This window comes from Barbatula barbatula (genome assembly GCF_947034865.1).
Source record: "Barbatula barbatula genome assembly, chromosome: 3".
In the NCBI taxonomy this organism is placed as follows: domain Eukaryota; kingdom Metazoa; phylum Chordata; class Actinopteri; order Cypriniformes; family Nemacheilidae; genus Barbatula; species Barbatula barbatula.
In genome coordinates this window covers 4,002,776-4,016,429 of record NC_136764.1, presented here as the reverse complement: position 1 = coordinate 4,016,429, position 13,654 = coordinate 4,002,776, and the positions used below count along the sequence as shown (strand labels likewise).

Below are 13,654 nucleotides of genomic sequence, written 5' to 3'. Positions count from 1 at the left end.
ATTCCCCTCAAGTGTACTCTATGTGCATATGTGTGTAATCATGCGTAGTGTCTGTGAACCGTTGCTGACCGTATCTATAATTTTTCAGGCGTTGGGAGTATCTTCCACTTGGGTGTTTTAGGATGAGAGTCCTCGGCCTACTTGATGAAGGCAAAGATGCTTTGGATGCCTTATAAGTGCTCGAACCCGCTAAATGCTGCTTGCAGCTTTAATTATTTTTATTATTTGTGTAACTCCCTCTCCTGTCTTTGTTTTTGATTTGTTTTATTATTATTATTTCTTTTTTTGTCTTGTCTGTTTTGAGCCATGGAAATATTTTATTTTCTCTCTTTTCATTAATCTAAGTGTTCCTTTATGTTAAGTTTCTGTTGTAACATTGTTTTGTTATAATAAAATGTTAAATAAAGCATTTAAAAAAAGAAAAAAAAGAAAGTTAAGACTTATATTAGATTCAGATTCGTTATTGTCATTGTATGGATCATACAACGACATTTCTGGTGCTTTTTGTCAAGTCATGTCAGTTTTTTTTAAGTGCTTTTTCATTGTTACAAAGCAGCTGTACAAGAAAACATATTGACTGTAAGCAAAACATATAAGGTTATGCAGGTCAAAACTAAAAAGGTGAAAACACAGACACAACACACACAAACGCGCACACAGACAGACAGACAGACAGACAGACAGACACACAGACACACAGACACGCACGCACGCACGCACACACACACACACGCACACACACAAACAAACACAGAGACACGCACAGATGAAATCACCTAGAACCACACACCCAAGATAAGGAGATAGAAACACAGGTCAAATATCTATAATAAGTACAATCTAAGAAGAAAACTATAGAACAACCATTAGTACAATCATACAAATATAAAGTGGATAAAGTACTGTATACAGGAAAAATAAAAATGTGAACTTAAATAAAGTGCTATTTTTGTAAAGTGTAGCTGTTTGTAATTGTGCCGTTTCAGCTACAACGTATAAAAAGCAATGTTAGTAGAAGAGGAGAGTGCTGTAGAGGATCTCAGAGGAAAGGCAACATCTCCGGAAGCCAGCTGTGTGTCTATGAAGTCTAATGCGTCCATGTTGGCTCCCCCTCAATTCAGCGATAGAATAAAGACCCCTCACTCCAGATAAACCATCTGCTTAACTTGCAGGAAAAAAAGCCCCTTCAGGGAGCCATCTTTGCATTACCCCCGGGTAGCTATTTCAGACCTTGGGCAATACAGGACCCTGTCATTGTAAAACTTTGCACAACACATCCCTCATGTAGCCTTTCTCTAGACGTATCCAAGATGAAACTTAAAACTAGAGAATGTTTCGGCCCAATATATTCAAGTCTAAACAGTCTCTGTGCAGAAGTTTATTCTTGACTGGGCTGAAGGAAAAGCAAATCGGGATATATGTGCTTCCGTTTCGAGAGCTGAACTTGATGAAAGATGAACAGTGTCGTCTCCACAAACTTTATCGACTATAGACTTTCATCCTGAACTTCAAGATCTGAGCTCAAAGATTTATGAGGAGTGCAAAGTTGTGTTCATGTTCGATGGTCTGGATGAAAGCAGAATGGAACTGGTGTGTTCAGACAGTGAGAAAGTTTCCGATGTGACTGACACTTCATCATTGAATGTGTTGATGTCAAACCTGATCAGAGGAGAAATGCTTCCTAAAGCTTACATTTGGATCACCTCCAGACCAGCAGCAGCCCATCAGATCCCCTCTGAATACATCAGCCGTGTGACAGAAATACAAGGATTCAATGCTCAGAAGGAGGAATATTTTAGAAAGAGAATGACTGATAAGCATCACGCAAGCAGAACCATGTCACACATTAGGAGAACGAGAAGCCTCCACATCATGTCACATCCCGGTCCTCTGTTGGATCTCATCTTCTGTTCTTCAGAAGATCCTGACACAAGACGACAGAGCAGAAATCACTAAAACACTCACTGAAATGTAATCACACTTCTAATTCAGATCAAGATGAAGAATTGATAACATACAAATGCGCTTATCAGCCACATGGGGGGAACCATAAGCAAAAGTTATCTTGTGTTGCTTTAAGGTGAGGAATTATAATCATGTCATGATGCAAGAAGCTGTTCAGATGTTGCGTCTCTTTGCACTCTTGTTTGGCGCCCATACGATTATTTTGTGCCCTAGGCAACTGCTTATGACACCTATGCCATGCACCCGCCCTGCAAACAGACACAAATATTTTGCAGTTGTCTTGTGTTCTCTGTTCTTACATGCAGATGCCTGTGATCTCACACTGGATCCAAACACAGCGCACACTTGTCTTATTCTGTCGGATGGAAACAAAACTCCTTCGCGTGTAAAAGAGTAGCAGTCGTATCCTGACCATTCGGAGAGATTTGAACATAATGAGCAGGTTTTGTGTCGTGAAAGCCTGACTGGACGCTACATACACTGGGGAGTGGGCTCGTATGTCAGTGACATTTACATTCAGGCATTTGGCAGACATTTTTATCCAAAGCAACGTATCTGCAATCCCCTGGGATCCAACCCACAACCTTGCGTTGTTAACGCAATGCTCTTACCCTTGAGCTACAGGAAAGCTGACGTATAACAAAATCAACAGGAAAGGAGGGAGTGACTGCATGTTCGGACAAAATGATAAATCCTGTTGTATTTCCTGCACTGGTGATGTATTTACTGCGTGGCACAATAGCAAACCCACTGAAGTACAGGACCCCTTAGGTCAAACCGAGGCAATAGGATTATAATTATCTGGACTGGCCGGCTGGGACTTTATCCTTCTACAGCGTTTCTTACACACAGGATTTAGTATTTTTGACCCTGCGGAGGCTTCCGTGTCACTTCTGTGATTATTGTGAAAAACACAACCACAGACACACAACTCTTCATTTAGTAGTGAACAGGATCAAACGGAATAACCATAAAATACTGTATATAACACAATAAATGTAGTTAATATGACTTCCTTAACCTGAGATGTACGCACTTTTCTGAAATGATTCAGTGTTCGTGCATCTCTCCGAGTGCAGGACTGAAACTTGTTTTCTTTATTAAGAATACGACGTAATGAAATGTAGGTTCATCTTTAGATATTAGGGTCTGTTTTACTTACTATTTAAGATTATTATTGATGACCTTTTATCATAAACTACAGTCATTTGTCTTATATCTGAGGGTTTAGGGTACGGCAATGGCGATAATTATTTAGCCAGCTCACCAGTGAATATGCATTTACACTGTTCTGTGTTTTTAAAATAATCTATAATAAATCATCAATAAAAACTTGATAAAATAAAAAACCTTACTTGTGTAACTATATTGAATCCAATGAACTTCATTCATCTCAGGCAATCGTTTTCCTTAAACCATTTGACTAACTGTGTAGTTGTTTATACTAGATTTATCATTGCACAAGGTCATTGGTTCGAGTCTGCGTGGAGTTAGCATGTTCTCCTGTGTTAATTATTATTTCTATGATATCATGGTTTTTATTTGTATTTAAACCAAGGTCGTTTTTTATGAAGGTTCAGCTTGCGTGCAAGTTCACAGTACTTCTACCTGTTGGTTTGAAAAGTCAGTCTGTAATGGTTCTTTAATGGTTTGAACACTTCCCGACACAGTCATTTGCAGTTGTAATCTTTAATTAAAAACATAAAGCTCCACTCCCTCTCTAAACAACAACTCTTCTCTTCATGACGTAATGCCTGAAAAAGAGGTGGGCCTATACTGACTGTCCAATGGGTACCGGTGGTGTATCAGGCCAACTTACAACGATCCAATCAATTAGGGGACGGCGACATGAAGTTCCGCCCCACTTTCTTTTTTTTCAGAAGATGTTTCACGTCTCAATACGGAAAAGAAGACGACCCCAACTTCCGTTTCATGGTGACTTTAAGCTTAAAGCCATGTGGCTTTTCATGGAAAGATGGTTGAAGCCATAGCACCGGAAGGCCACATTGTTTGCAAGAACTTTGCAAGTTACCCCTTATAATTGACGTTTGTGAAAAGGCCAAATGGTTATAAAGAGTTTATGTGTGTTGTATTTTAGATGTCTTAATGGCATCCTGACTGTGTCATGATTTATCAGGACTGTTGATGCTTATGTCGGTCGTGGTTGCATTGAGCTGTCAAAGGGCTTGCACACACCATAAAAACATCCCAGACTGTCAAAATAAATAAAATGTCAGCGGGGATAAAGCTCTAGGGAATCAGTCCATAAGAAAGCAAAAAGGGAGGAAGATGAATCCACGTTGGCTTCTTAACCTGTAAAAAAAGAAACTTAATGGGTGAGAAGTTATGATTATAAAGTGATTTACATTTAGTCATTTAGCAATCGCTTTTATCCAAAGCGACTTACAAAGAGTTCGGGGAGCAATAAGCGATATGTCAAACAAAGAGCGATGGTACAATAGGTGCTAATACAAAGTAACTAGTTTAAAGGTAAAAGGCGCAATATAAATGCTTCACTTATTCTTTCCAGTTCTGTGTTTCTACCTGTCAACGTAGTAGCAAGTATGCCCCGGAGCAAGCTTTTCTCCAAGTGTGCCCAGTTACAAAGTGCCCAAACTACACGTTAACATCAGAGAACAAGCTTAGGCTGGATAATCTGGTATTGTAACACGGTGCTCAATTCACTGGTCACTCTCTGTTTGGGAAAAAGCCTCGTGGGTGTGTTTAATACCATAACACATTAATTTGGGGCGGGACGAAGAAGCTCCTACGGTGTTCAACATCAATACTTGTACACTGAGTTGAGCTGTTCTCTGTGTAAACATGAGCAGGAGTGTTTCTAGACGCAGGGCTGAGTCGGTGCCGGACTCAGACACGGGTGACAAATCCACAGTGGCTTTGAACAAAGAGATCGGACTGTTTAGTGCATGCGGTATTATTGTGGGTAAGTCTAAAAACATAGGTGTGCTTTAGGCATTCGTATTAAAACGTTTCCTTTACGCAGGGTATGTGTTTTGTGTACATGATGCAATCCATACGTTGAGGTCAATTAAATGGAATAATACTTCTAAAAGATGCACAGAAATGTATGTGACATCTGTATATAAGATGACATGATAAGAGATATTTCATAAATAGTTATACTTTCTTTAAGCTGTGTTTTTTTATTCCATGCTTTCCATGTGGAGTCTGATCTCCACCATTGTATTGACTACGTTATGTAATATTGGTAAATGACTGAGACTATTATGAATATAATAGTCTTCTGCTTTTGGATAACTGCTTTAATCTCTAAGGTTTGCACACATAAGTGAGTTCACTGCCAATTTCTTTCAAACTTCCCTTTTATATTCCACAACAGGTGTTTATAATAAACATGACTGTTAAACCGTCTACCAGTTCCAAAGCAATCCCAAATATTTTGAATGGGCGACGCACACCCACACAGACATTTACATGTACATTTAGCAGAAGCTTTTCTAAAGCGACTTACAAAGTAGGGGAAAACAATAAAGCAATTTGTGCAACAAAAGAACAACAATGCATAGGTGCTCAGTTAGCCAAACATACGTAGCCAAGATCATCATTTTTTATTTCATTGGGGACTGAAAGACTGTACTAATGGGTCTGAAAAATTAGGGAAACTGTGAGGTATGTCAAACCAGAGAAAGCGGGGTAACTGAAGCCTGTTTCTAAAGGAGAGGTCACTTATACTCAGAGTCAGTATCCATAGTTACTTACTCGGTCAACCTTACCTGGTCGGGAGCAGGTTATCTTTGGATAACTCAGGGTTTATTTTGATCTCCTTCCCCTTCTAAAAGCGCAAGTGTTTCATATTTGCTTTAATAGAGGATCCTGTATGTGAAGGGATGTACTTTGATTTCAGCCGAGCAATTTTGGACCCGATTGGAATTTTGTCATTTCCCTCTGCATTTTTATTCAAACTTTTCTCAACAGTGAATTAGATATAGCAAAACTCATCATCCATCCTAACATGGCCGTGTATTACACCAGAGCATATTATTTCCCTTACATGCCCTCACAAATGGTTGTTTTCGACGGAGGATGAGAAATTACTCAATAAAGTGTATAAATAAAGTGCATGAAGATTTCTTTTATAAATACAGACAAATGCAGCGATGAAGGTAATAAACAGTTATTTTGGACATGCAGCCTTTCCTTCCCAAAACCGCTCTGAACAGGGTTCAAAATAAGAGTCTAACACCCTAAAAAGTGTCCTATATACCTTGATATCTCACAGATATCACCAGAGCAATGATGATGAGTGAGAGCATGATCATTTTTTATCATTTCTGTTGTTTCATTCATTTATTTACTAATGAACGTGTTTGTTTATTGGCACATTTATCTATTAGTTATTTTAAACTTAAGTCATTTTCAGCACATTAGTAAATCCAATGTGCCTCGCTCTCAAGCGCCTTCTGCTGCCATTTTGCACTTCTCGGTGCCGTTGCCATGGTGAATCGTAATATCGGAGCTCCATTCATCATGGCTTGTCGTAGTTGTGGCGCAAGCGCTTAACTCGAGGTTAACTTCCCCAAAGTTGATAGAACTAACTTAAATCAGCTGCTCTGAAACCAAAAACTCAAAGTTTCATATTTCTAAGTAAACCAACTTGGAGTTCAAGGTTTAACCTAAAGTTGGTTGGACCTCCTTGTTGAAACTGGCCCCAGGTTACCAAAGCTCTTCAGAACATCTCAATAAAATGACATACACAAACAGAAATGTTGCACAAATAAAAACCAACATTGTGGTTCGATAGCTGAGTGCAGGAATCAGGTACATAAAAAAAGATAAAGTGAATTAAATCAAACAAGATCACAGTCACGTGCTTTTGTTTTCCCAGGTAACATCATTGGTTCTGGGATCTTCGTAAGTCCAAAGGGTGTTTTGGAAAATTCCGGTTCGGTGGGTCTGGCTCTCATATTGTGGTTTCTTACTGGTCTCATCACTGCCATCAGCGCTCTGTGCTATGCCGAACTGGGAGTAACAATCCCCAAATCTGGGGGTGACTATTCCTATGTAAAGTATGTCTTTGGAGGGCTTGCTGGGTAAGATCTTTCGGTGCCATGTTGTATTGTTTTTGTGTACAGTATGAAGAAGGATGTTAAATGTATGTCACATGTGTTGTTTTTGTAAATGCTGTAGGTTTCTGAGGCTGTGGGTTGCCTTGTTGGTGATCTATCCGACTAACCAGGCCGTGATTTCTCTTACCTTTGCCACATATGCAATTCAGCCTCTCTTTCCATCCTGCCTTCCTCCAGAGAAAGCCTTGGGTCTGCTCGCCGCAGTCTGTCTGTGTGAGTAACTTTATTAAAGCAGGTGGAACAGGATCCGAGAGTCTAAAAGTACACTAGTGGTATTTGTCCATTGACCAAACTTGTAGTTAAGAACATTCTGCAGAGATCCAGTCCTGTCTGGGCTGTTTTTCTGATTCATGACTTAAAACAAGGATAAAAGTCATCTGTGTAATGTGATGGAGCTTTAAAAAGCTTGATGAAAAGACTTTTGGCGATTTTAAACATGTGCACATATTTGCATTAGCTATTTTCTCATTAACAAAGAACAGAGATTCCCATGTTACCATATTTTAACACTGTAATTTCATGTTTTTTCGAAATTACAGCAATAAACGGCAAATTTACAAGTTTGGTGTAAAATAAATCTTAAAACAAGTAATTTTCCTTGACATTATTTTTCTGGCGCCCCAGCTGTCTGGGTTTTTTCACGCATATTTTCTTTCAGTAGTTACAGAAAATTTTAATATAATTTTGATATCCTCTAAAGCCGAGGCATGACCTCAGTTAACACCTCAAACCAGTTAAGTAGCTTTTCATACCCTTAAGCAGTTTTGTGAATACATGATTGCTTTGTGACTCACACTTTGTTCACCAGTTTGCAGGAGTATTGTGGCAATTGTTAGATCCCATGTCTGTGACTGTCATGAACAATGTTGTATATGGTAACTTTGGGTAATTTGGTCAATTTTTTTAATTTAAAGATATTTTTGTCATGCCTTATATTAAGCTGAATGCATCATACTCAAATAACATAGGTAACACTTTGAATAGTTCAGACATTATACAAACTACCTTTTGTGAACTACAGTCATATTAGTAGACTGTCGGCTTAATATCTGATAATACTTTACTTTGATCGTCCCCCAAAAGATATTTGACTGACTGAATGTAACCTACCTATAATCACATTTGACTTTATAAACATGATCAGAATCTATAACATACAAAACATGGTAAAAATGAGTATTTGTCTGAATGTTTGTAATGATTAACATTCATTCTTCTCTTCCCTAAAGTGCTGCTAACCTGTATAAACTGTCTCAGTGTTCGCTGGGCAACACTTGTACAGGACGTGTTTACATCAGGCAAACTGCTTGCTCTTGTTCTTATCATCATTATGGGCATCGTGCAGATCTGCAAAGGTAATTCGCAGTGTTCTAATCATGTGCATTATTTACCAAACAAAAGGATAGTTCACCCAAAAATGAAAATCCTGTCATCATTTGCGCTCCTTTGATCTTCGTATCTCCCATTTGTTCCAGATCTGTATAAATGTCTTAGTTCTGATGAACAAAGAGAAAGATATTTGGAAGAACGCTTATAACCAGACAGAGTTTGCCCCACATTGACTTCCAAAGTAGGAAACATGACAATACAAGTCAAAAGTGCCCCAGACCTGTTTGCTGTCCTACATTCTTCAAAATATCTTCTTTTGCGTTCAAAAAATATATTATGAGATATTCTAACTATTTACAAGTAGTGGGAAACATTTGAGATATTGTACTACTCAACTGAAAAAATTTACAACACTGGCTTAGTGTTTTTGGATAAATTACTTCACAATAAGTAACAGCGCATCCGCACTTTTGCGACTTAACTTAACTTCCGGTACACATTCATAAACAATAGAGCGCCTGTAGATTATTTCTGATAACCAGCCAAGGAAACCAAGAAGAACTGTTACTTGGCTAAACTTGTCTCTCTAATATTTTGAATTCGGACTGTGATACCAATCTCAACCACTAGATGTCAATGTACATTTCCTTTAAAAGACTCCTTTAAAAAAACATTCAACAAATCGTTTATTAAATACAATTATAAATTATATTAACATAAATGCAATCAAATATAAATAGTAAACTCTCATGTGTACTAAATAATATACAAACCGGATGTTAAGTGGGTGTCCGATGAAACGGTTTATACAGAGCAGATGAGTTATACATGTTATGCATTGTTTGAGATAATGTATTATTACCCTTTTTGGTTCTGACTGCTCTTTCCTCTATAAAGGGCTGTGTTGTTTTTGACCCATGTGGGTTAATATTGGACAGAACACACTGCTGGGTAAAATGACCCATGTTGGGTTATTTCTCACCCTATTCCTGGGTTGTCTTTACCCAACCATGAGAGGAAATAACCCAGCAGCTGGGTTGAAATAACTGTCCAATATTCACCCAGCATGGGTCAAAAACAACTTTATAGTGTTGGGAATTAAAAATATAATGCCTTTTTAGTTACAAATCTGTAGGAAGAGTTAATAATATACCCAATTGTTGCATATGAGTGAGCCAGACAAGTTTTAAATTGTTTGTATTAAATGTTTATTAGATATATTAATATTATTAACTTATGAATGTTTTATTAAAATGATTATTTATTATTTTACACGTATACATTATATCCACTGATGAGCCACAGTGTTTCACTCTCATGACACGTATGATATATTCATTCACAACCACTTGTTTGTGACTGCAGGTCAGTATTATTGGTTGGAACCTGCCCATGCATTTGACCCTCTTGAGCCGTATGAAGTGGGTCGCATCGCACTCGCTCTCCTCCAAGGCTCTTTTGCTTATTCAGGCTGGAACTTCCTTAACTATGTTACAGAAGAGCTTATTGACCCCTACAGGTATAAAAGTGTGATTAAAGTTTTCGGTGATTTTTTTGAATTTGTGTTTTGTCTGCGCGATTAAATTGAATTTAACTATCAACGGCTCCATACGATTACTGTGAAGTTTAAATTGCTACTTCTTTTATAAATTGCGGTCTCTGATTACTTCTAATCTTGTTTATTGATCGTGTGTGTGGTTCTGTAAAGAATAAATCTAAAACACAAACATGAATATATTGAAAAATAACCCAACAAACCTAGTTAATATTTCTTCAACTATTAAACTGCACTGCAGTTTGATTTAAGTATATAGATTAACTCTATAGATGCGTTGTTCACGTGCACGTGGCTGCTGCACATGTGGTCAACAACTCTGAACGCTTGGGCACTTTTAGACTATTACATGGTTGTGCTTGGAAAAAGATACTCACATATACACATAACATGAATGTTAATTGCCTCCAATAACAGTTGACCGGCAATAGCGCAGTCACATAACGATATTAAATGTAAATGTGTATTATAGCGCCGAACGCGACAGTAACAAACAGTTACTGGTATACATATTTCAGGTACCTACAGACAATGTACACTGTGAAGGTTAAATCCATCTGTTTATTTGCTAAACCTGACGGCGCTAAGCTGAACTGACCTACCGGTCACTTTTTTTGAAACCGGAGCACGAACTTGGTACAGTCCATTTCTTTTTTTGTTTGCCTTTTTTATTTATTTAAAGATTTGGAATATTGCATTATTTGACAAAGGTGATGCAGTTGAACTAATGACAGAACTGCATTTGCAATCCAACTTCAATCACTGTTTTAACTCTCACTTTTACAGGAACCTGCCTCTTGCCATCTTCATCTCGATCCCTCTGGTCACTTTCGTCTATATTTTTGTAAACATCGCATACATTACAGCTATGAGCCCTCAGGAGCTGTTGGCCTCTAATGCTGTTGCTGTGGTGAGTTCATCCGGCCTTGCACTCTCTATTTGATTGAGTTCTCCATTCACAATGGTCTGAATGGATCATGCCTTCATCATCTCTACTCGCCTGTGTAAACTTAATCCCTTGTTTGCACATACTGTTGTCTTTTTTGACTGTCTCTCTTAATCTTATTTAGACATTTGGTGAGAAGATGTTTGGGGTGATGTCATGGATCATGCCCATGTCTGTGGCTCTTTCCACCTTCGGTGGGGTTAACGGTTCCCTTTTCACCTCATCTAGGTCGGTCCTAAAGATATTTTTTCTCATTCACTCTTGAGTTTAAAGCGGAGGTAGCGCTGGGACCGCTCCATCTGTCAGTTTCAAACCATCTGCAAATCCAGCGTTATATCCTTTGTTTACATAACATTCATCGCCCAAATGCAGTGAACAAACAAACACAACTGAACTTCGCAAACGAAGTGCGCTCTCTCTCTTGCTCAAGCTGGTTGATGCGTGCGCATGCTCCTTCTCCCGCTCTCCAAGGTTGACGCATGGGTGTGCTGTTTCATCTCACTGGCGGGTTAATGCATTTCCAGGAGAATTGTCCAATAAGGGGCGATAAAAAGTTGTTGCGAAACAGATTTTCATGTTCGAAAACACTTTCCGAAACCTATATGAACGCTGGGGGAGTGTATCGAGCACAGAAATACTACGTCCAACTCATTTTCTGACAAGTTGCCATGTTAGGCATGAGAAGACAACACGTTTAACATTGAAGGATGTCAGACTGTGGCACCTACCCGTTAACAGATTTTTGTATATGTGCCCAACATTATGTGTGAATTGACAGTTGTGTCTCCCTCAGGTTGTTCTTTGCTGGTGCCAGAGAAGGTCATCTTCCTCGTCTGTTGGCAATGATTCATATGAACCGATGTACTCCCATACCAGCTCTATTCTTCACTGTGAGCCCTTGCTTTTCTTAAAGACCTCATACAATAGAAACAAATTATTATTATTTGCTTTTGGTCCGTCTCATGTATACATAAACTTTAACCTATAACCTTTAGCCATAACAAATGTGGTGGAAAGGTTGGAGACTTTTAGCAAACAGTAAACAGACTGACCATACAATACATTTTTATTGTAGTTTGTAATTTCCCTGGGACTTTAAAGTCACAACACAAAATGAAAATCTTACATATTGTCCTTTAGTACTAAAATAAGTGTACTCATCAATTTTTCTTTACATTGTTAATTTTCTTAAATGCAATGGGATGAAGTATGTTCGTTTTCTAATCATATGTTTGTGTACTTATTTATTTTACAGTGTATAGCAACTCTGCTGATGTTGTGCACTACTGACATATACACTCTTATCAACTATGTTGGCTTCATCAACTACTTGTTTTATGGGGTTACCATCGCTGGGCAGATTGTGCTTCGCATTAAAGAGCCAGATATGCCTCGCCCAATAAAGGTAAAGCTTAATTTGGTGCATTTTGTTTGCTAGATTATATACGTATGCTATAGATTTCAAACATACTATAAATTACATTTTTTGGGGGTATTTGTACTGAAAGGAACAGCTTTAACTCCGCAGGTCAGCTTGGTGTGGCCGGCAATTTACCTGATCTTCTGGGTGCTACTGCTGATCGTCTCTGTGTACTCTGAACCTGTGGTTTGCTGTATTGGTCTGGTCATCATGCTGTCAGGTGTCCCTGTGTATTTTGTTGGCGTCTATTGGGAAAACAAGCCCAAGTGCTTCAATTCTTTTGTTGGTATGGAAGTCCGAATTTGATATTTTAGAATATATCGCATTATATTTTCCATTATATTCTCGTATATTTTGTTTCGTGAAGGTTCATTGTAGATTGTTGTTACATTTAGTTTAAACGATGTCTTAAATGGCCATGCTGTTGTCTATCCACGTAGATAAGATGTCACGTTTGGGACAGAAGCTGTGCATGGTGGTCTATCCTACCGAGGACGAGGCCAAGAAAAGTGATGGTGAAGAAAAGGAGTCTTCCACATAGAAGAAATTTGACTTCTATCATCTACGGCTATCTCCTCAGCTGTACGCGTCGAGATTTTGACAAAGTGTTAAAATGCAAAACAGACAGAGAACAGCACGGAGATGAATGTGGATATTGTTATACAAATTGTTATACGCAGCCTTATTAAATTGAATTGGTGTATGCTGTCGGTTGCTTACATTATACATTATTCCAAAATATCTCTCTTTGTGTTCAACCGAACTAGAGGGTAGAGAGTAATTCATGAATTTTCATTTTCGGATGGAGTTACCCTTTAACTTTTGCATTAACATGTTGGAACATAAAATCGCAAGTGTTGAAGTGAAATGATGTCAAACTGACCCGAATGATTGTAAACCGAATGAACTGATCATTACGGTGAACGGTTTGATATATCGTAATACGATTTAATGTACTTGCTCGAAAACCTGTTTATTTTCAATAAAAAAAGTTGCGGATTCGCAGGTTAACCTTCGGTTCCAAAGTCCAACATTGAAATCAACCAATGAGTTTGCATGAGCCGAATGTGTAACAACAAAATACTCCAGTTACACGTTTTCCATTATACTGTACATTGTACAATAAGCTCCCATTACACAGAGCTCTTATATAACCTCATTGTTTAGAAATACATCGAATGCATGGAACAGTATCGATCCCACACTAAGTTTGAGGCAAATCAACAAAGAGTGAAGGTCAGCCGCAAACCTAAGGTAGGTAGAAAAGAAAAGTAATTTCACTTTTGAGAATGCCATGACGTCACTAAAGGGTGCGCGGTCCCTTTAAACGC

General features: G+C 38.4%; 1 protein-coding gene across 1 annotated transcript; it reads left to right on the top strand.

Moving 5' to 3' along the window:
• The first annotated feature begins 4,725 nt into the window (after positions 1–4,725).
• Positions 4,726–13,364, top strand: slc7a8b (solute carrier family 7 member 8b). Its single transcript, XM_079452310.1, has 11 exons — positions 4,726–4,909; positions 6,833–7,037; positions 7,135–7,286; positions 8,303–8,428; positions 9,768–9,921; positions 10,744–10,867; positions 11,028–11,131; positions 11,697–11,793; positions 12,159–12,308; positions 12,432–12,609; positions 12,764–13,364. The coding sequence occupies exons 1-11, from the start codon at positions 4,789–4,791 to the stop codon at positions 12,862–12,864; spliced, it is 1,512 nt and encodes a 503-aa protein (XP_079308436.1). The 5' UTR covers positions 4,726–4,788; the 3' UTR covers positions 12,865–13,364.
• The last annotated feature ends 290 nt before the right edge of the window (positions 13,365–13,654 follow it).